The 24,241-nt window shown below is 45.0% G+C and overlaps 1 protein-coding gene across 1 annotated transcript; it reads right to left on the reverse strand.

Annotated features, from left to right (window-relative positions):
• Positions 1-2,752: 2,752 nt before the first annotated feature.
• LOC140387354 (UPF0235 protein C15orf40 homolog) lies at positions 2,753-23,827 on the reverse strand. The gene is made up of 4 exons (XM_072470307.1): positions 23,599-23,827; positions 6,214-6,343; positions 5,663-5,790; positions 2,753-4,204 (listed from the first exon to the last, which is right to left on the reverse strand). Exons 1-4 carry the CDS (start codon positions 23,767-23,769, stop codon positions 4,109-4,111), a joined length of 525 nt encoding a protein of 174 aa, XP_072326408.1. The 5' UTR covers positions 23,770-23,827; the 3' UTR covers positions 2,753-4,108.
• Between the last annotated feature and the right edge of the window lie 414 nt (positions 23,828-24,241).

Below are 24,241 nucleotides of genomic sequence, written 5' to 3' on the forward strand. Positions count from 1 at the left end.
TCTAACTTGGTGTCAATTACAAATTTAGAAATGTTGTTCTCAATTCTAAAGTACAAATTGTTCATGTAAATTAGGAACAGTGGTGGTCCCTTATGGATCATTCCTACCTTCTAAATAGCTACCCATTACTCCCACTCTCAATGCCAGCTAACAATCCATTCAGCCCTGACTCCACATTCTCTTGCCTTTTCATTAGTCTATTATGGGGAATCTTATCAGAGGACTTTTGAAAATCCTATCTCATGGAAGTAAAAGGAGTCAGCGAGAATGGAGAGGCACAGCTCTATTGGGAACGCACAGCATTACACATCGAGAAATTAGAGTCTGCAAATCCATCATCAGGTTAAGGCTACCAATTGCTAAGAATTTGGATTTAGTCAGCACCATTCACAACCCCCAGGATGTCCCGTGCTGCTTTCCAGGTAATTAATTGCAGACAATGGAGCCAATTTCCACACTGCAATGAGATCAGTTAGTCTGTATGTTGGGTGGTGTTGACTGAGGGATGAATGTTGGTCCAGGCTCCCCACGAGCCTGGTGTCGATGCTCCACCCGAGCCTGGTGTCGATGCTCCACGCGAGCCTGGTGTCGATGCTCCACACGAGCCTGGTGTCGATGCTCCACGCGAGCCTGGTGTCGATGCTCCACGCGAGCCTGGTGTCGATGCTCCACGCGAGCCTGGTGTCGATGCTCCACGCGAGCCTGGTGTCGATGCTCCACGCGAGCCTGGTGTCGATGCTCCACGCGAGCCTGGTGTCGATGCTCCACACCAGCCTGGTGTCGATGCTCCATGCGAGCCTGGTGTCGATGCTCCACGCGAGCCTGGTGTCGATGCTCCACGCGAGCCTGGTGTCGATGCTCCACGCGAGCCTGGTGTCGATGCTCCACGCGAGCCTGGTGTCGATGCTCCACGCGAGCCTGGTGTCGATGCTCCACGCGAGCCTGGTGTCGATGCTCCACGCGAGCCTGGTGTCGATGCTCCACGCGAGCCTGGTGTCGATGCTCCACGCGAGCCTGGTGTCGATGCTCCACGCGAGCCTGGTGTCGATGCTCCACGCGAGCCTGGTGTCGATGCTCCACACGAGCCTGGTGTCGATGCTCCACACCAGCCTGGTGTTGATGCTCCACACCAGCCTGGTGTCGATGCTCCACGCGAGCCTGGTGTCGATGCTCCACACGAGCCTGGTGTCGATGCTCCACACGAGCCTGGTGTCGATGCTCCACACGAGCCTGGTGTCGATGCTCCACTCGAGCCTGGTGTCGATGCTCCACGCAAGCCTGCTCAATATCTCAACCTATCCATTTATCCTTCTATTCTTTTCCCCTCAGGAACTTATTTAGCTTCCCCTTAAAATGAATCTATTAAAATCCCGGCTTGATTGTCTGGCTTGAAAAGGTAAAAGGAAATAGAGGGACCCAGAAAAGGCTCACTCTGCAGAGATTGCAAGGATCCTGCAGTCTAAACACAGGACACACTCCTTACATGACAGAATACAGTTCAAACAAAAGTCATTTATTTCCTTTTTGTCACACATACAGTGGGATTAACTGGCTCGTTTGTGTCTCTGTCATGAACCCGAGGGCAACCTTTGCCTGCAGCTGTTCTGGGACATTATGAGTCTCTGTGTTGTTCCGTACAGTCATTGCTCTTCAATCCCTCTCTGGTTCCATCTGCAGCTGCTGACACCAACCAGACCGCGCCAACCAGACCACAGGGGCAGCACGGTAGCAGTGGTTAGCACTGTGGCTTCAAAGCGCCAAGGTCCCAGGTTCGATTCCCCGCTGGGTCACTGTCTGTGTGGAGTCTGCGCGTTCTCCCGTGTCTGCATGGGTTTCCTCCGGGTGCTCCGATTTCCACCCACAGTCCAAAGGCGTGCGGGTTAGGTGGATTGGCCGTGATCAATTGCCCTTGTGACCAAAAAGGTTAGATGGGGCTTTTGGGATAGGGTGGAAGTGAGAGCTTAAATGGGTCAGTGTAGACTCGATGGGCCGAATGGCCTCCTTCTGAACTGTATGTTCTATGCTCACAACCGCGCCAACCCAGCCGCGCCAACCCAGCCGCGCCAACCCAGCCGCGCCAACCCAGCCGCGCCAACCCAGCCGCGCCAACCCAGCCGCGCCAACCCAGCCGCGCCAACCCAGCCGCGCCATCACAACTTTCAACAGCTGAAACAGGGTTCTACTTTTTGTTGTTGATGATGATTATACTGATGGACAACCCATAAAATGCCATCAGTGGTGCGAAGATGGTCGTGGCAATGGAGGGAGTGTTTACATCATACAGTTAATCAGCCGCCGGATTCTTCCGCTGTCTCTCAATATTCTCTGTGAAGTTATAAAAACAGCCAGATAGTTTTAAACTTTGCACTGATGAAATTGAACTTTGCACCAATGATGAGCGAGCAACCCTCAAACTTGGGGATTGTTCAGACTGCAATCAGACAGAATTGCCCAGACACTGACTTTCCCACGTTGAATAATTTAACAATACTGTAATGACCGAGACTGACCGAACAGGCTAAAGCTGCTTCAAAATATTCAATTGAACCTGCCGATACTTATTGTTAGAGTAAAAAGGTTAACCCTTCACAGGAGGGATGTTGCCACAAAACCTCGCAAACTGCAAAATCACAAATGGCAAAGAAACTTTACAATGGGGGTCAATTAGATAGGATTCAGCAATCCCAAAACGCAGCATGTATGAAGGAACAACGGCAATAAAAACTATGCTATCAATAAATTTAAAGAGAGATTTACTGAAGACATTATTCTTGTTTTATTTTGTTAAACAGTGTAAAATTTGTCACACTCAGTGTTTTATTAGAGTGTGGATATGGATTGTGATCAGGAATTAAACAGCAGCAACAAGGTACGCCCATGTACAAACAGTTACAGACACTGCATGTGCAGTGAGCACTTTATACTGCAGCAAATCCATCCTGGGCACCTTTCATTTTTAACTTCATTTATTGGGGTTTCTTTTCTCTGGCATTTTCAAAAGTTGGTTTGTATTTTGTATTTTTAATAACGCGGCTAAGAAACATTTGCGCCCATAATGGGAATTTGGTGCACAAAGACTTTTGTCTGATGCGGGAGTCACAATTGTAGGGACACTACTGTATTCATATCCATCGGATTATAACATGATTAAGTGAATTTCAACAGCCCCAAGACAATCCTGCAATTTCAACTCTTTTCTAATTGAGACAAATCTTGTGATTGGTTGCCCTCGCGAGGTTGCCTGAGGCAGAACGCTCTCTCAGTTAATCCTATAGTTTTAAGAACAATAAAAAGTACACACAGGAACAGGCCCTTCGGCCCTCCAAGCCTGTGCAGACCATGCTGCCCGTCTAAACTAAGATCTTCTACAGTTCCGGGGTCCGTATCCCTCTATTCCCATCCTATTCATGTATTTGTCAAGATGCCCCTTAAACGTCACACAGGCCCACTCTCAATTCCCCAACACAAAAGACTTGAATAGAAACACATTGTCACATTTAAAAGCCACAACAGATGATTTAAGTGTAGAAACTCCTTGTTATGGATGTACATCCAGTGTCATTCTGCAGTAATAATCTCCCACAACGTCAATGTGATCATCACACTGCTAATCTTTTGTTGGGAGAATTAGTTGAGGGTGGACTATTGGCAAGCAGATAACTCTTTGCTCTTTTTATACTGTCATGGGGTCTTTTGCATGTAGCTGAGCGATCAAATCAGGCAAATGGAACCCAGGGACAGAACATCCAAACCCAATGTTCACCTTACAATAAATCATCTTTTATAATGAGACAACGAGGACAGAATTGAGCTATGTGTGAATGAATTTTCACACAGAATAACCATTAGTAATGTAAGAATTTGAATAGTCAGGAGCAGTTCCCAATCCACGTGGTTCCAAATATAAACTGACAAAATCAGCTGTACCTGGACAGTTTTAAACCCGGATTTGACAGTTAGTGTGAGGTCTCTTCCAAGATTATTTGAATGCAATGACTGATGAGACACATTGCTGACAGTAATCTTCTGTACACCTCCAGTAACCACTAGGTTTTGATTTATTGTTCCCAAGGTTGCTCTTCCTGCCCCCAAGGCTCTGCTTCTTGCATTAGCTTGTAGCAGCTGCGGATTGGAGTCTTTCTTGCACCTCTTCCAGGGTAAATGAAGCCAGAATCTTCACCACCTTCTCACGGGATCTGCAACCCTTCAAAAGAATAGGAGTTTGAGAATAGCATTGTGCAGGAGGAAAGGCAAGAATCATAGACAATATGGAACATTAAACGGCCAGCTACTTAACCAGATAGTACACTGAAAATACAAGAATTGCAATGTGTCAACCTCAATAGCCAAAGAAAAATGAAACCCATCAAACAGAAGGTTAAATTTGGTCAATCTCCCCCATCTCCGCGTAGCTGGTGAAAATGGGTGGTCGCTGGGTATAGAACCTGCTTACTGGTGTTCTGGAAACACAGGTGAACATTCTGGCCAGTCAGCTGTCATTGGAGTGCAAGATCACGGTGTGAGGGATTGTGTGTTAAATCTGTAACGGGCCACAGTATAATATCAGCTCATACCCACTGTGTCTTTCACAAGTGGAGGATCTGGAAGGTGCTGTCTGAAAGGGCGGTGGAAGCAAATTCAATCACAACTTTCAATGGGTAGCACAGTGGTTAGCACTGTTGCTTCACAGCGCCAGGGTCCCAGGTTCGATTCGCGGCTTGGGTCACTGTCTGTGCGGAGTCTGCACGTCCTCCCCGTGACTGCGTGGGTTTCCTCCGGGTGCTCCGGTTTCCTCCCACAGTCCAAAGATGTGAGGTTAGGTGGATTGACTGTGCTAAATTACTCAGTGTCCAAAAAGGTGAGCTGGGGTTACTGGGTTATGGGGATAGGGTGGAGATGTGGTTTAAGTAGGGTGCTCGTTCCAAGAGCCAGTGCAGACTCGATGGGCCGAATGGCCTCCTTCTGCACTGTAAGTTCTATGATTCTATGAGGGGGACTGGACAAATATTTGAGGGGAGAAATTTGGAAGTCAATTAGGCACCTCCTTCAAAAAGCAGGTATGGGCATGATGGGAGCAATAGCCTCCTTCTCTGCTTTATCATTCTATAATTCTAAGTGCCCAAAGTTGGCTTGTTGTGTTACAGGAATGTGGTGGTCAATTGAAGGTGAATCTTGATTCAAAAGGAACGTTCCTCTGTCTGGCTGACATCATTCAGTCTTCTCTCTTTTCAAATGTTGAAGAACCGGTCTGAATTTTTGACAGTTTTGTTTTTACTGACCATGGACGATCTGGAACAAAACCACCTGCCCAGTTTCCTGTCCAGCGCAGGCTTGTGAAATGAGAAGTCAAGATGAGAAAATAATTGTGCATATGGTGGAGAAACTCAAACGGATATTTTTTTGAAAGTAAGAACTGTACAATAAATATATTACAGTGTAAATAATTACATTAGTGTGTGAGAGATTGTACAATGGACCACACAGTGTGACAACATGATATTCTGTACATCATTCATCATACATTGGAGCCCCACAATCTCACACTCTAAGAAAGAAATGACAGGTGGAGGGGCTAGAAGCTGGTTAAATCATCACAGGAAAACCTTAGTCAACCCCCCTCAGCAGAGCCTGGATACGAAGTGTCTCTGGGCTGACAACATACCTTGTCCAGGATAACTTCACTTTTCTTTAATCCCAGTACCTTGGCCAGATAACGAACCAGTTCTGCATTCGCCTCCCCATCGGTTGGAGGAGCCGCAATAGCCACGCCAACTGCTCCTTCCGACACATCTACAGGACACAAGGGTAAGAATCACCATCACTGGTATTCACCCAGTGATTTACTGGAGGCTAGGGTCAGAGAAACACTGCAAGGTTCTGAAAAAGTCACAATGCACAACAACCAAACTCAGACAAGCTCCAAAGATCAAATAAGCCCAACACTGTGTTACACTATATAAAATATAAAGTGCACAGGTTATCAGCTACTCCAGCAGATTCTTGTTTCATGTGATCCAAAGTGAGAGGGTTAGCTTTGCATTAGAAGTGATTAGTGTGCGGTAAAATCAGTTCTGTTACCCAGCTGTTTGACAATATAAAGCATTGCGGGGAATTCCTCTGACACACCCTGCCCATGACAGTAAAGGCCAGTGTTACTGGCTTTTTACTGTACCTGTGATGCAGATGTATAATGGGAACATCGATTCAGCTTACCCGTTACAGCATTCTGTTTAGCTCCAGGTTTGGCGTGAATGACAACCAAAACAGAACCATCCTTATCAAATTTCACAGGTCCCTGAGCTGCCTGTGGCAGTTTTGCAGAGTTCTTCACCTTCTTCTTACTCTGAAACAGAATTGAGACAACTGTCACAAAGTGTGATTCCACCTGGTGGTGGAGTCCGTTATGACACTGTCCTTTTAATGTGGGACGAGTGGGTTAAGAGCCTGCTCTGAATTACAGGTTCAAACTGAAATCAGATATCTTATATTTTGAAACAATGACAGCTGTAAGTGGACAAACAATCCTACAATAAAATATAGGCGGGTTTGCCACCAGATGCCAAAGTCTTGGTGTATGGCACAAGGAAAAACAGGTCTAAAATTGCACTGTACAAATTATTTTAACTATTGTGCCTTCAATATCTAGTTGGTGTAGATGTGCTTGCCTTTCAATTCTCTCTCTCAATGTGTTCGAGATTTCCTGACACCAGTCCATTGTCAATTTCTGGTTTACATACTGCACAAGTAACTCGAGTTGCTCCCAGTGAAAGCTACATGTGACAGGTGATGTGAGTAGCATGATTACATGTTTTCTGAAGCAACATTCCCAGAGTGTGAGTGACGAATGTGATATAAAATAGTTACTTTAAAGATATTAGTTACTGTAATGTAGATATAGGCCGGTCTGATTCTGTTAGTTCACAGACAAAGGATTTCAGAACGCATGGCAAAGCAAGGGGGAGGGGTGTCCAGCTAAGGAGGAGAAAAGGATGCTGGGTAATAGGAGGCCAGAGGAAGGGATGAGAAGTGAGCCAATCAGGATGTATGGCCAGGTCAGGAGGGGTATAGGATGACCTATGGGAATCGTGTATGTGAAACTTGATGCCATTTGAATGTATTTGCAGAAATCTCTTTGTCTCCTTCTTCATTCGTTTCCCAGGGGTCCAGGAGACTGGTTCTGTGTCCTGTGTCTGTGTGAAACGAGTCAGACTTGCAAGTCAAATAAAATAACTAATGCTATGTCTGCAAATCCATCTCGAGTTTTATTGAGGCCATACTGATGGGTAAAGAAATTTATATTTTGTCATTTGGTGCAGGAAACCCGGGATTTCTCCAGACGGTCATCGGCCAGCTGCGAACTCAGAATTAGACTGATATTGGACAAAGGAGAGTGGAAAAGGGGCCCACAATGTATAGCTTGAAAATGACCGCGCATTGATTTTTCCCCTCTTCTTATCGTTTGATTAGTCTGGTCACTCGCGGTTGGTACGGAAAGATCGTCTCGACGAAATCAAAGGTCAGTCTGGGGATTAGAAATTTAATTGATGGGATTTCATATTTGTTGATTCGGTTTTGGGTTAGATTTTCGGATTGATGCAACATCTAAAAAAGATGGTTTAATTCCATGTGTGAGTTCTGATTCAGTTTTGGGTTAGGTGCTGGGATTGATGCAACATCTAAAAAAGATGGTTCAATTCCATGTATGAGTTCCGATTCGGTTTTTGGTTAAGTTTTGGGATTGATGCAACATCTAAAAATGATGGTTCAATTCCATGTGTGAGTTCTGATTCGGTTTTGGGTTAGGTTTTGGGATTGATGCAACATCTAAAAAAAAGATGGTTTAATTCCATGTGTGAGTGTTTTAAATCTATAGTTGATTCAGCTAAAATTGTACCCTTGGACTGTAGTGGCGAGAAACGATAAATTTTAAAACAAACTGGATGCTGCATGTTAGTTAAAGCAGAAGTCTCTCAAAGGGTTAACAGCAGCTTGAGATAACAGGCAGCTTGTGGTGTAATTGGATACCTTTTCTTCGAGTCAGTGAACTCCAGCAAAGTTACGTTTTGAATTAATTAAAGGAAACTAGTGGGTTTCTCCACCTCTTTGATAAAAGTTTATTATTTTCGAAAGCAATTGATTGAAATTGCCAGAATCTTAAGTTTTACTTACTTGAAATAATGTTTATCTCATTTTATTTGTGAATTAATAGAAACTTAAAGAAACTCACTGACACCATTTTAAAAAGTGTAAATCTGGAGATGACAGTTGACTTTGCTCCGGTATAAATCACCACAGCTCCCTCATTGATAGCAGCCAACATTTTTGTGAATGTAAGAAAAACTTGTTAAAAGAAATATTGTTAAGATAAAGAATTAATTAAGTTGTAAAAGTTATACAAGTTTGTGTTAAGCAAATCGTAAATTTAGTTCTGAGTTGAGATCAGAGCTAAGCTTGCAGGTTGCAGTAATTCAATTTGAATTTTCAAACATTTTAAGTTTTAAAAGAACACTGTTAGAACCTTTTCAATAATTTTGCCAAGTAGCAAAAATTGCCATTGGTTATAAATAGGCAAATAAAAAAATAAATAATAATAATAAAAAAGAAAGAGAGCCAAAGTATGAAAGCTAAAGAGTTAATTAGATTATGGAGACAATATTGTCAACATGAGAGGGATAAGATCATGCTATTAAGTTGGCAAGAAAATGCCCTTAAAATGGGGATTCCAATTAGGGAAGGGGAAAAAAAATAAAAATAAAAACAAAAACAATGGTCTACGTAATTCAATGGCTGGCCTTGCATTGACAGAGACAGAGGATGAAGATTTTGAAAATTTGACAAGGTCGGCTAGGGTTCCGACTGCACCAGTAGCATTGTCTGCACTAATTCCAGAACCACCAGAGTATCATAATTTATATCCAGTCACTGCTCCCCAGATTCAAATCATGCCAGCCTCTCCAGCCCCTTCGGTACCATCTTCACTGTCTGAGCGAGAAGGGGGGCTCTGTTCCACAAGCCCAATTAGCTCTAGGACCCGATCTCGGACAGCGAGAGAAGGGCCTGATCCTATCCAGAAACAATCACGCATACCACCTAAATCCCTTCAGACCGATAAGGAGGGACAGAAAAGTCCGAGAACAGGGAAAGGATAGGGATGACTCTGAGGAGCTGGCGCTCCCTCTAGTGACAGGGAGGCACGTCGAAGTCTTGGAAGAGCCAGAGGAAGCAGCTAGAGTGCCCCCTGGCGAGACTCTGAGACAGTTGCCGATTAGGAAAATACCAAACCCTGACGCTGTGACGGCGGCGGCCCAGCCCACAATAGACGTTTATTTCCCATGGAGACCCAGTGAGATGATGGCTATTATGGCTGCAATCCCAGACAGAAAAAATCTCCTGCTGCTTTCGTGGATCATCTGAGAACTACCATCTCAGCTTATCAAACTGATTATAGGGACCTCTGGGTCCTAATCCAGCAGCTTTTAACCCCAGCAGCGCACCGCAGTTACCTCAACCACTTGAATTATGCTAGCCATGCCGCACTTCACCAAGCCCATGCGTTGGACGATGATAGACGGACACAAATCCTGAATGCGTTGAATAACACATTTCAAAAGCCCATAAACATCTCTGCTATCTTAGACCTCAAACCTAAAAAGGCTGAAGAGCCAGAAGAATTTCTGGAACATTTTAATGAAATCTACCGTGGGCAGTCAGGCGACTTGCCATATCAAAATGGTCAGAATTCCCCTCAATATTGTGTTATGTTAATGCATTGCCTACCTCGTTCCGTGGCTACTGCCGTGAAATGTAATAACATGAATTGGACAGAGAACGACCCTTCCCAGATGGCCAGGGCAGTCAGATTTTATTGGAAGGAGGGTGTAGGCCAGGAAGGAGGCTCAGTTACAAAGGTTAAGACTGAGTATGTAATGAAAAAGGATGATCTGAGACCCCAACCAGCGGCAGAAACGGTGGCTTACCAGCTGGAACCCCAATATTGTGACTTTGGGTGGGTGGATCAACACGGGGGAGGATATCAAACCCACCCAAATGGACCCTCAGCTCCTCTTTATGGCCCACCGTATGTACCAACAGCTTTACAACCGCCGCCCCCTCTGAGGGGCCATTGGTCTACTGGGAGAAGAGGACGGGGCAGATATAGAGGGAGCAATGCATGTTTTAATTGCGGCCGTGCAGATCACTGGCAACAGGAATGCCCCTTTAAAAGACGGGCAGCAGAAGGAGACTACCCGACCCAAAGGAGGGGGTACCCACCAAGGGGAGGACAGACGAGGTACACTGACTTCTCCCAGGCAAACCCTTTCCCAACACAGGATTGTCTAGCTAATTTAGTCATAAGGACTCTCCAATCGGACAGGGAACCTATTATCTCTCTGCAGATAGGAGATCAACATCACCCATTTGTAATCGACACTGGAGCAGCCATGTCTTCAGTGCAATCAGAACTTCGACTACCACTATCTGACCACACGCAGCATTTGTCGGGGTTCCAAGGACAGGTGTGTGAGTATCCTATTTCTGAACCTGTGACAGTCACTTACGAGAATAAGTCTGCAGATCATCAGTTTGTAGTGACTACTGGATTGGACTGTAACTTGTTGGCCCGAGATTTACTGTGTATCTTCCAGCTACAGCTAGAGTGCAGAGACGAAGGGGTAACGGTTCAATCATGGAGGATGAGACAACAGTGCTATATTTCTATCACTCCCCTGTGGTGGACGTTAGACATTGAACATTCACTGCATCACGTTACCCTGGCCTATGACAGAACCGGACAAAACAGGGAGTTGGAGGACAAATACCGGCCGTTAATTGGGACCGAATGGCCAGTCAAGGTTACAGCCACAGTCACGGGAAAAGAAGGTACAGCCGATTTTGTAACAATACCACCACATTTATGGCCACAGTCAGCTTCCGTAGGCCCTCATATTACACGTCAGGTCCACGACCAGTACCATGCCAAGGATCTGGGGCCTATGGGAAGGGTAGGCAGTGGCTACCAAACATCGCTGTCTATACAAAGCTGCTGACGCCTTACACTAGGGAAGGGGGGAATTTTACTCTCACCACCGAGGCACTCGAAGCCTTCCGTTGCCTGAAGTAGGCCTCGTTACAAGCACCGGCCCTTGGGAGGCCCTTGTACGACCGACCGTTCCAGATATACTGTACTGTTCTGGAAGGATGTTCAACAGCGGTACTCACCCAGCAACATGGGGACAAGCACCGGCCCGTAGCATATTACTCTTCCAAACTCGACCCAGTGGCGATGGGCCACCTTGTTTGCACCCAGATCTTGGCAGCAATTTACAATAGTTTGCAGGCTGCTGCCAATATCACTCTCCAACAGTATATTACGGTGTATAGCTCCCACTCGGTCATCGCACTATTGGGACAACTGCAGACTCAGCATCTTACCGCAGCTCGTCAGAATAGGTATGAAATATACCTTCTGAACAATCAACGTCTGATATTTAAATACTGTACCACTATCAATCCAGCCTGTTTTCTTAGCGGTCCCCCTGTCCATGAGGACGCACCTGGTCACGACTGTTTAGCCTTGATTCAGGAAACTACCACAATAAGGGACGATCTGAGTGATATTCCGTTAGAACAACCTGACATGATTATGTGTGGTCAAATAGCCCACCGGGGTTTAGTTAATGACCTACTGCAGGCCCTCCTTATGCCCGCACAGATTTCCATCATTAAATGCACTGCCCATACAAACGGTAAGACCTCAGTTGACGTTGGTAATGAACAAGCAGATTGTGCAGCGCGGACAGCCGCGCAAATTCAGCAAGTGATGGTGCCTAAAATGTTAGGTCAGTCTAAACGTTCTGCAATAAATAGGTCTGCCTCTGACAAGCCAACGCCAACCATCCAAGACGTCATAAGGTGACAGGAGGACGCTCCTGAGAGTGATAAATAAATGTGGAAACGGTTAGGTTGTACATATGATTCTGTTTCCCCTTTATGGACCACGCCAGCACATCAGACTTGTATGTCTGATGTACTTGCTTTATGGGTCGTTGAATGTGTACACTTTGCAACTCATTGTGGGGCTCGGGGGACTAGTGATTTGTTGCTGGACACTTGGTGGCACCCTAAAATGCAGGGGTTGGCCAAGAGTATCAGCAATCGGTGTTTGATTTGTCAGCAATATAACACCGGCAAAGGTATCCCTTGTGGTATGGGGCAAACCCCGTTGCCCAATGGTCCCTTTGAGATGCTCCAAATGGATTACATTGAGTTAGACAGGTGTCAATGTTATACATATGTTTTGGTCATTGTGGAGGTGTTCAGCAGATGGGTTGAGGCGTATCCGACTATCGATAATAAAGCTGCTACTGTGGTTAAAGTTCTGATGAGGGAAATCATTCCCCGGTACGGTATACCAGCTCAGTTGAGTTCTGATAACGGGCCTCATTTTTTTGGACAGATTAACCTGCCTCCCTTCCCCAGCGCTATTTTACAGGTGTGGAGCATGATGGGGTGGCTACGCACCGCCTGTGTAATCTTCGGCCTCACCTCGCTTGGAGTGACATCGGGGACGGACATGGAAAAGGGACATATTATCTACATTTGTAACCCCAACCAAACTACAAGGACATTTTGTTTATGCAGAGGTGATGTTCTTCGCTGCCCCCATATACGAGGGCATGGTATCGACTCAGGGAAGGTCACCAGGATAACGGACAATGCAGGACTCATGAAGCAATTGCACCGGTCCCGGCGATGGGACGGGAACATTACATGGACATTGCCTTGTTTTTGGAGCACATGTAAATTTGATTTTGGGATGTGTTAAGATTGGTGCCATAAAGGTAAAATCAGACCGTCAGGAGAGGGTAGGAAGAGGTTGTGAGAGAGAGAGGGGGACTAGAGAGAGGATGGGGCGTGTAAGGAGGGGAGTACTAGAACGTAGGTTATCAGGAGATACACTTAAGTCATTTAGGACCCAGACTGAGGAAAACCCGGGTAGTATGAATCTCTTCTACCAGATTTACCACCGCTTGTATGGCAGGGGACAGGTTGTCTGCTACCCGAACCCCGCAGCGGTGTCTAGGTTATTTTCTGTTTCACCGCTTTGGGGCACTCCCCAAACGGTGGTTCATTGTCAGCATTCCGAGCCACCGCCCGAGCAAGTCACTCTTCCTTACGATCTGGGTTCAGCACCACCGGCTATTTGCCTTCCCCTTCCTCGGGATAATTCCCACTCACAGTATGATAGGCTGCAACGGTGGAGGGCGTACATTCCTAGCCACTTCACTCCCAATAGGGACTCCCGGTCGTACGAGAATTGTTTCAGCAGTGACGGGTACGGCTGTTTGCTGGTAGAGGTGGAAACAAATATAACATGTCTGTTCCCCACCTGTACGGACAGGAGGTGTCATATCACCCAGGCGTCTGGCAAATGCGTTTGTTACAACACCACTTGCGTTCCATTGAACGCCGGCCTCCAGCTCCTTTGTGGCTGGGCGAATGTCTCTCATATCACTGTTGGGACTAGGGCTTTCCGCATTGCTAGGCGGCCCGAATGGGCGTTCCGAAGCTGGATAAACTGGGCTACTGGGGGATCCCTACGCAACTGATATACTGATTGTGATGCTAGCCTGTACACGGAGCAAGGATACTACTTTTTATTTAATAGCACAGCGACCAATGTCACCCCCATTTCCCCGCCAAATTGCTATTGGGACTCTAGTCCCTACCACAGTCCCCTGCCCCTCGGCGTGGATGCTGCATAATCAGTTAGCACGCAGGGAAGTCTCAGCTGAATTCTGCGAGAACTGGAAAAAACCTCAGGTTCTCGCACCCAACCGGGGCCACTCAGCCGGGTGGGGAATTCTGAGCGTCTTGACACTGGGAGGTGTGGGGGGTTCCTTGGCGATAGGAATTATTTTATTTGTGGCCTTACCATCTTGGGAAATGAAACCTTGGGAGCCCTTGGGGCAATAACCAAGGAATTGTCTCAGCTGCAGTTGTTTGCAATGCAGAACCGGTATGCTCTTGACTATCTTCTGGCCCGTGAGGGTGGGGTATGCGCCATAGTGCAGGGCAAGTGTATCATGGGAGTTCAAGACCTAACCGCTAACATCACTAAATTTATGGATCGCATATGGGATCACCTGGACGGAATGCAGGATCCTGGCTCTTGGGGTAACTGGGGATTTGGAGGTTGGAAGGACTGGTTGATAAATATGGCCATGTATTTAGCGGTGGCTGTTGGCTGCATCTTTGAGGGCCTGGCCATCCTTAAATGCGTGATGGGTAGAATGCGGGATGCACTGGAACAGATCAACGCCCCTAGAATCTTGGCTGTTAAAATCCACAAGCGTGCAGCGGATGAAGGGGGCTACAACAGGAATTAGAAATGCAGCGCCGAATCTTTTTAGATGAGGGACCGTAGCTATGGATTGAATAGTTCGGTTATCATGAAATGATAAAAGGAGGGAATGACGAATGTGATATAAAATAGTTACTTTAAAGATATTAGTTACTGTAATGTAGATATAGGCCGGTCTGATTCTGTTAGTTCACAGACAAAGGATTTCAGAACGCATGGCAAAGCAAGGGGGAGGGGTGTCCAGCTAAGGAGGAGAAAAGGATGCTGGGTAATAGGAGGCCAGAGGAAGGGATGAGAAGTGAGCCAATCAGGATGTATGGCCAGGTCAGGAGGGGTATAGGATGACCTATAGGAATCGTGTATGTGAAACTTGATGCCATTTGAATGTATTTGCAGAAATCCCTTTGTCTCCTTCTTCATTCGTTTCCCAGGGGTCCAGGAGACTGGTTCTGTGTCCTGTGTCTGTGTGAAACGAGTCAGACTTGCAAGTCAAATAAAATAACTAATGCTATGTCTGCAAATCCATCTCGAGTTTTATTGAGGCCAGACTGACGGTTAAAGAAATTTATATTTTGTCATGAGCATCATCACTTTTCAACACAAACTTAAAGATACAATATTATTAACATGCAACACGAGGATGCTGATATAAAGTACCCCAGAAAGTAACTAAAGGTCAATTCATTTTCTTTATATGGGATACTCACTGCTGTTTCAGAAGTCATATTCCAGAATTTTATTTATAATTAAGCTGATAGCCTTCTGGAGTAAGCCAAATTGTTTTACTATCAAAAATCAATCTCCTGCAGCAAACAACTGAAAATCAAAACTAAGTGAAGGTAAAGGAGAGTTAGAGTTAAGGATGCTTACACGAAATGGCAACTTGTTTGCATTGCTCCTTTAACAGGATAAAATAGTTGACATTTCACAGGAGCAACTATCAACAAAGTTGACATTAAGCCACATAAGATATTAGGATTAGAGACCATAAAGAGGTAGATTTTAAGGAGTATCTTAAAGGCGGAGGTAGAAAGGCAGAGCTTTAGGGAGGGAATTCCAGTGCTAATGGCATGGCTGCCGCCAATGGTGCAGCGAAAGGAAACTGGGGCTGGCATGACAATATTCAGTTCTTCCTGGACCCAGTCTGGTCTCAGTCAAAGGCTAAGTCAGATTGTAGGTATTGATTTATTTTATTTCAAGCAGCTTGCAAGCTCCACTCACTCTCATAAAAGGCAGGAGACAACATGTCTCTTGAAACTTCCAGAGCGAGTGAGACAAAGGAAGCACAGCATCTGGTTTCACACACACGTGGATTCAGCATCGAGTTTCACATACCCACGACCAAATAAGGTAACGGTGACAAATACAAGATTGTCATAGGTCTTTCTCACACATTCCTTGACCTGGCCATATAAGCTGACCCTGGGGCCCCTTTCACTCAGCATCCTCTGCACAAAGAACTAATGGCTGCCCATCGCCATCTTCATGCTTTGCGAAATCCCAGTTACAGGCAATTACAGACTGCCCCCCATTTTTTCCAGCCTAAGCTAGAGATGTTTAAAAGTCCGCTAACCAAACTCCTTATTCTACTGTAGTAAGATTTTACTCCTAACTTGGCCTAACTACCCATCATGCCTTTCTGTTCATTTCCTCATTCCCTCCTGGGTCTGGGTTACGCTATACCTCCGTGCAAAGCAGGTGGAGAACAAGCACGTTATATTTTCTTCCACCTCTGCCACGAGGGTCTCTATTGGTAGAGAAATGTTTGGGTAGGTATTCCCCGATGTTCAAAAAGTGTGCTAACAATTCGCCAGACCAATCTCAGTCCAAATTTGGATTTTGGTTAGGCATACAACTCCCAATGTCCATTATAAACATCCCTGGGTTAATAACCTGTATCAATGTCTGGTCAGAAAGACCGTCCCGCAATTCATTACATTCCGTACATAAACACCTCATCACATTTTTACAGCCACTGGCACTCCGTCCGGGTTCCTTCTGGTTTGATGGTCGCCAGTAACGGGATGTCATCTTGGTGAGCGGTGATGGGCCGAGTCTATCGGCATCATCCGAGCCATAGTCATCTTACAACACATATTAAGGCATCCAATGATGACACAATATACAATTATAATAATAAGTATTATCAATCCATGCATCAGGTAAAACCCCATGACCGAGCTATGAGAGCTAACTCTGAGCTGAATCCTGCTTTAGGATTTATATCCCCCTTCTAGTTGTACTGACTAGCAGATATCCCTGATCCTTGTCATGTGTGTGTATATGTCGTGATTTGTAAACTGTGCACGGAAATCAATTGTAAATTCATTTATCCCGCAGACCAGTGTCGATAGACTCTTTGTATTGTTCTTGCCTCAAGTCCAATCACCGTGAACCATAGCTGTCGCTACTCAGGAAGGTAACACAATAGCTATATCCGTGTGTTCCACTACATCCAAGGCATCTGACTACCTTGGGGTAGCAGCACCGTAAAAGCTTCCTCATGTCCCTTAGAAACAGCACACAACTCAGTCCATCAGCGACCAAAAAGGTTTTTATCCCTCACTGGTTTTCTTTTTGGAAGTGCTTTCCGTTTCTCATTGGAATGGTAAATTATGATATCATGTACTATCCACTGATTATCTTGCTTTATGAATTGCAGAAGCTTCAATCGATCCTGTTTCTATTCCTGACTTCCTCACACTAACGTCTAACATTGTACTGAACCATGTAGTCTGCCAGCCCTGGTTTACATGAGACAATACTCAGTTTTCTTCAAATCCCTTTTGTCCGTTATCATTTTCCTTCCAGCATGGAGTGTATACTTGCCATTATTTGTTGTGGTTTTTTAAAAACTTTGCAATAACACTACTTGCACATTTAATACAGTCAACTTTTGGGGTTACAACCTAATTGAATCCATACATAACAGTCCCTAACAACTTACAGGACATTTGTCTGTAATAACTATTACACTCTCCAATGCAATATTGTTTGCTGCAGTGGTTACAAATTTCCCGCCGTGGCATCAAGCTGCCAAGATTCCTAAACTATTGGCATTTAAAATGCGGGGGTTCCTCGTCCTCCTTAACTTTACTACCATCCGTATATACCACCCAAGCATTTACCAACTCTGTTCTGCTAACTGATTAATCAAGTTTCTGTCCCTCTTTAATGTGATGTATAAACATTAAGGCAGGGTTTAAAAGAATGCTTTCCCATCTTTTCCATCGAGCTGTATTCGCGCCTTGCTGGCAACCCTGTCTCTTGGTCAACTCTTGTCAATTCTAAAAATTCATTTGTGACATGAACTTTCTTTCCGGCTGATAAATTTTCAACCTCTGCTATCCTTTTTGTTATTGCTGCCAAACATTTTGCAATGTCCGAAACGTTTGTTCAGCCCTTGACCAATTACCTGTCAATGTTTGATAGGTGTCTGAATACTATGATTAACAAGCACCGTACCATATCCATTTGCGTACAAATCAAATTTAATGCCCAAATCGTCCTCTTCATGTCTCATGACCCAGATGTTGCTACAGCTGTTTTTAACTGGTCCAAACTCCTCTGTGCTTCACTGCTCCACCTAAAATCCCCTTTCAAAGTTTCATAAATGGATCTAGCATAAAGACTAAAGTCTTCCACTATTGGTCTCAAATACCCCCAAATTCCCATGATTTGCTAAACCCCGTTTCGTGAAACGGGCGCTGTGATTCTAGCAGATTTCTCTCTCATCCCAACACTGGCTTCCCCCCTGCCTTGACACTGACTACCCTAGATAATCGACCTCGCTCCTGCCAATCTGGCATGTCTTTAACCCTATCTTAAATCCTGCTTCATTAAGTGTTTTAATAATTTTGGTCACCCTTTCAACATGTCCCCCCCTGATCATCATCTCCAATTAACACATCATCAATATATACTAAAGCCAAATCATCTTTAGTCAGCTCCCTTATTATTGCCTGAAAGTGGTCTGGGGAATTAACATATCCTTGTGGCAATTTACAGTATACGTAATGTTTAGTGCCAAAGGTAAATGCTGTCTTTTCCCTGCTGTCTGGGTCTAACGGAACACTCCCGAATCCGCTGGCTAAATCTGTACTAGTTAAATAAGTTTTGCCTGCCACCTTCTCCAATGTAGTTTGTGGATTTATTAAATAACGTTTATCCTTCTCTTTCTTTTTTGTGACCTTATTTAATGCTTTGTAATTCGTTACCATTCTAAATGTACCAGCAGGCTTCTAACTACCTGAAGTGGGCTATTCGTCGAGGCATATGTGACTTTTTGAATGATTCCATGCTATTCTAACTCTTTGATCACTATCTCCAGCTCGCATTTGGCACCTCAGGTCAAGGGCTATTTCTTTTACAGCCTGTATCGTCTCCCTGGATTGTGTGCTGGAATTGTGTGCTGATTAACCCTGTATCATTCTTTCTATTGCTAGGTTTGCTTTCCTTATTTCCTCTACATTATCAATTGGTTTTAATATCTTAATTTTTGGTATTTCTGCATCTATTTTTATTCATCTATCCCTGAAATCATACAACATTACAGCGCAGTACAGGCCCTTCAGCCCTCGATGTTGCGCCGACCTGTGAAACCACTCTAAAGCCCATCTACACTATTCCCCTATTGTCCATATGTCTATCCAATGACCATTTGAATGTCCTTAGTGTTGGCGAGTCCACTACTATTGCAGGCAGGGCATTCCATGCCCTTACTACTCTCTGAGTAAAGAACCTACCTCTGACATCTGTCTTATATCTATCTCCCCTCAATTTAAAGGTATGTCCCCTTGTGCTAGACATCACCATCCGAGGAAAAAGGCTCTCACTGTCCACCCTATCCAATCCTCTGATCATCTTGTATGCCTCAATTAAGTCACCTCTTAACCTTCTTCTCTCTAACGAAAACAGCCTCAAGTCCCTCAGCCTTTCCTCCTAAGATCTTCCCTCCATACCAGGCAACATTCTGGTAAATCTCCTCTGCAACCTTTCCAATGCTTCCACAACCTTCCTATAATGCGGCGACCAGAATTGCACGCAATACTCCAAATGCGGCCGCACCAGAGTTTTGTATAGCTGCAACATGACCTCATGGCTCATAAACTCAATCCCTCTACCAATAAAAGCTAACACACCATACGCCTTCTTAACAACCCTCTCAACCTGGGTGGCAACTTTCAGGGATCTATGTACATGGACATCGAGATCTCTCTGCTCATCCACACTGCCAAGAATCTTACCATCAGCCCAGTACTCTGTCTTCCTGTTATTCCTTCCAAAATGAATCACCTCACACTTTTCTGCATTAAACTCCATTTGCCGCCTCTCAGCCCAGCGCTGCAGCTTATCTATGTCCCTCTGTAACTTGTAACATCCTTCCGCACTGTCCACAACTCCACCGACTTTCGTGTCATCTGCAAATTTACTCACCCATCCTTCTACGCCCTCCTCCAGATCATTTATAAAAATGACAAACAGCAGTGGCCCCAAAACAGATCCTTGTGGTACACCACTAGTAACTGGACTCCAGTCTGAACATTTCCCATCAACCACCACCCTTTGTCTTCTTCCAGCTAGCCAATTTCTGATCCAAACTGCTAAATCACCCTGAATCCCATGCCTCTGTATTTTCTGCAGTATCCTACCATGACGAACCTTATCAAACGCTTTACTGAAATCCATATACACCACATCAACTGTTTTACCCTCATCCACCTGTTTGGTCACCTTCTCAAAGAACTCAATAAGGTTTGTGAGGCACGATCTACCCTTCACAAAACCGTGTTGACTATCTCTAATCAAATTATTCCTTTCCAGATGATTATACATCCTATCTCTTATAAACCTTTCCAAGATTTTGCCCACAACAGAAGTAAGGCTCACTGGTCTATAGTTACCGGGGTTATCTCTACTCCCCTTCTTGATCAAGGGGACAACATTTGCTATCCTCCAGTCTTCTGGCACTATTCCTATAGACAAAGATGACTTAAAGATCACGGCCAAAGGCTCAGCAATCTCCTCCCTAGCTTCCCAGAGAATCCTAGGATAAATCCCATCCGGCCCAGGTGACTTATCTATTTTCACACTTTCCAGAATTGCTAACACCGCCTCGTTATGAACCTCAAGCCCTTCTAGTCAGATTCTCATTTCCTGATACTGCAATTAATACTCCTAATCTAAGCTCCGGTCCCATATCTTTATTCCCTAAAACTTCGTCTGCAATGTAGTTCACATTCTAAACTTCATTTATTCTGCTAGTGACTTTCTTGCAACTCAGCAGGCACTAGGACCCGGTGGAGCTGTGCCATATCACTTCCACCGACTACCTCCTAATACTGGTCTCATTGGTCCCCGTGTTTCTAGCCCCTTACTGCCACAATGCCCCTCTCCACTATCCCAATATAACACGAGGGCATGTTTTAATTAATTTTTCCTTGAAAGCGGTATCCTGCTACAGTCCCCATTCTACCTGCTCTCGGGACTGCTTACCCCCCTGGTGTCAGTGCTTGCAACATCCCCTCAAGTTCTAAGTGCTTATACGCCAAGGCCCTACAGTAGTCGCATAGTCCCCAGTACTTGCCTAACCCCGCTTACGGTTTGGGGTTTGAGCATCTCTAAAATGGCCTTCTTCCTTTCTACTGGGATCTTCCTTTCCCCCCGTGTAATCTTAAAATAAAGTTAAAAATCCATAGTCTTTGCTATATGAAAATCCCCGAATCTTAAATTTGATGTGTAGTGAGTTTACAGAGAAAATACTGAAATCTCTACAAATTTTGGAGCACAGAACAAAAATGTTTTAGATGTAGGTACATCATGGCTGCCTCTAACAAAGGAGCCCATGAACCCAACCCACACCGAATGCCTGGTCTTCGCATTTCAATTTTAAATTCCTTTGTTCTCTCCCCCTTTTTTTTAAGCATCAAGACTATGCCGAGTTCAACTAATCATTTACAAATCCCAATTTAAACATTTTGATTTTGCTTTTTGTTTATTTCCCGAGAATTGTGTACTAAATAACTTCCACAATGTTAATCATTATTACTGATTTTCTAAAGAACTTTCAAATACTTACCCCATTTTAAATCTCACTTTAACTGCCCCTGTATACCTCCTAATTGGTGTGCAACTTCGTTTTGCAAAACATATTTTAAAAAACTAGGAATACCAGAGGAAGTTCACAAATTCTTATTAAACACACACACTTATTCATCCACCGAGATCTCCACTCAAACAAAAGGAATTCAAAGCATTATACTTACATTCATTTCAACCAACTGGACAATAAAACTTTGAATTTACACAAAACACAACCTGTTTTTTTTTCTCTAGTCCAATACGGTTCTGAATTTTCCAAGTCTCTGGTTCCCCCCAGTGGCCATTCATGAAAATGAAATGAAATGAAAAATTGCTTATTGTCACAAGTCGGCTTCAAATGAAGTTACTGTGAAAAGCCCCTAGTCGCCACATTCAGGCGCCTGTTCGGGGAGGCTGGTACGGGAATTGAACCGTGTTGCTGGCCTGCCTTGGTCTGCTTTAAAAACCAGCGATTTAGCCCAGTGTGCTAAACCATCTCCCAACTGTTTCACTCATAAGACATATCTCCCATAAACAAAATCCAACTTTAGTCAATTCTAATTGTACGGATTTGAATTGTCTCCAGAACATTCCATCAGCGGTCTTAACTGAATTGTCTCTGTGACATTCCCTCAACCCGTTAAAGACCTTAACCGAATTAAAGTGTAATTCAATACAACCAATTTGAATTTTCAACCCACATGCACGGAACTGAACTATCACAGCGATACTGCCTGAATTGCTAACTGAATTATCGCCCGATATTCCCTCAATTCGCGTTTAACGTACCTCAGCCATACCTACATCAACTGAAATTAAGTTTTCTAATCCGCCAGACTGACCTTTGATTTCGTCGAACGATCTTACCCGACCATAGGCGAGTGACCAAACCCGCTTCGGACTACGAGGCAGGGGAAAACCGACGTGGTCCTTTCTAATCTACTCACACCGTGGGCCCATTTTCCTTCTCTCCATCCAAGGCTGGTTTAATTTTGATGTCGCGGATAGTCGGGAAGTCGCCCTCGAAATCCCACCACTGCCACCAAATAACGATATTGAGTTCTTCCTGGCCCCAGTCTGGTCTAAGTCAAAGGCTAAGTCGGATTGTAGGTATTGATTTATTTTATTTCAAATAGCTTGCAAGCTCCACTCACTCTGATAAAAGGCAGGAGACAACATGTCTCTTGAAACTTCCAGAGCGAGTGAGACAAAAGAAGCACAGCATCTGGTTTCACACACATGTGGATTCAGCATTGAGTTTCACATACCCATGGCCAAATAAGGTAACGGTGGCAAATACAAGATTCTCATAGGTCTTTCTCACACAATCCTTGACCTGGTCATATAAACTGACCCTGGGGGCCCCTCTTACCCAGCATCCTCTGCACAAAGAACCAGTTCTAATGGCTGCCCATCCCCCTCTTCATGCTTTGCACAGTTACAGGCAATTACAGACTGACCCCCATTTTCTCCAGCCTAAGCTAGCGATCTTTAAAAGTCCGGTAACCTAACTCCTTATTCTACTGTAGTAAGATTTTACTCCTGGCTTGCCCTAACTACCCATCATGCCTTTCTGTTCATTTCCCCAGGCAGAATTGGAGGTTCCAAAGATGGAAAGGGGGGAGCTGAAGGGATCTGAACACCAGGATGAGAATTTTAAATTTGAGACATTGTTGGTGTGGGAGCCAATGCAGGTCAGTGAACACGGGGGTGAAGGGTGGGGATTTGGCAAAACACTTTAATTTAGATTTGGATCGCGAAGCATTGTGTCACTAATGCTATTTTAGTACAGTGGGCTAAACAGCTGGCTTGTAATGCAAAACAAGGCCAGCAGCATGGTTCAATTCCCGTACCAGCCTCCCCGAACAGGCGCCAGAATGTAGCTACTAGGAGCTTTTCACAGTAACTTCATTGAAGCCTACTTGTGACAATAAGCGTATTTGTCCATGATAACTCTATATGTAAACAGTCACACCACAGCAACACCTCTGGTGAAAGGGTGTAATGACAGTGTGATATGTTTACATAAGGATTCCCATTAGAAATGCGGGCAATGGGTGACCTGAAACATCAGATGGTTAATAGTCTAAAGCTTTACAAACCTCTGTCCATCTAAATGTGGAAAGGACCCGCCCGGATCCCCCGCCACTTACCATGGCCATCTGTGTGGAGTTCCTCTCCCCGGGGCCCTCTGCCTGCGCTCCCGCGCGAATCGCCCTTAGCAGCGGCCAGGCGGCAGGAAAGAGCCGCTGAAAGCCTGGGCCTGCGCTGACGGCGGGAGCCGATAGTGAGAGCGTGAAGCCCAGCAGCCGAGTCCTTCTCATAAAGCAGTCCTTCCGGGCGGGCAGGGAGCCTCACCCAGGCGGCGCGGTCGCTTGGCAACAGGACGAGGCCGCGCCTCCCAGCCGGCACCGCGCCGCCGCGCATGTGCCCTCCCCAGCTGTCAATCACTGCTGGAGTTTGGAAACAATCAGAGGTCTGACAAAAGGTTCAAGTACAACAGGTTTGTTTGCAATCACTGGCTTTCACTAGTTTGCAATCACTGGCTTTCACTAGTTTGCAATCAATAGCTTTCACTAGTTTGCAATCACTAACTTTCACTAGTTTGCAATCACTGGCGTTCACTAGTTTGCAATCACTAACTTTCACTAGTTTGCAATCACTAACTTTCACTAGTTTGCAATCACTGGCTTTCACAATCACTGGCTTTCACTAGTTTGCAATCACTGGCTTTCACAATCACTGGCTTTCACTAGTTTGCAATCACTAACTTTCATTAGTTTGCAATCACTAACT

Source organism: Scyliorhinus torazame, chromosome 12 (assembly GCF_047496885.1).
Source record: "Scyliorhinus torazame isolate Kashiwa2021f chromosome 12, sScyTor2.1, whole genome shotgun sequence".
NCBI classification, from domain to species: Eukaryota; Metazoa; Chordata; class Chondrichthyes; order Carcharhiniformes; family Scyliorhinidae; genus Scyliorhinus; species Scyliorhinus torazame.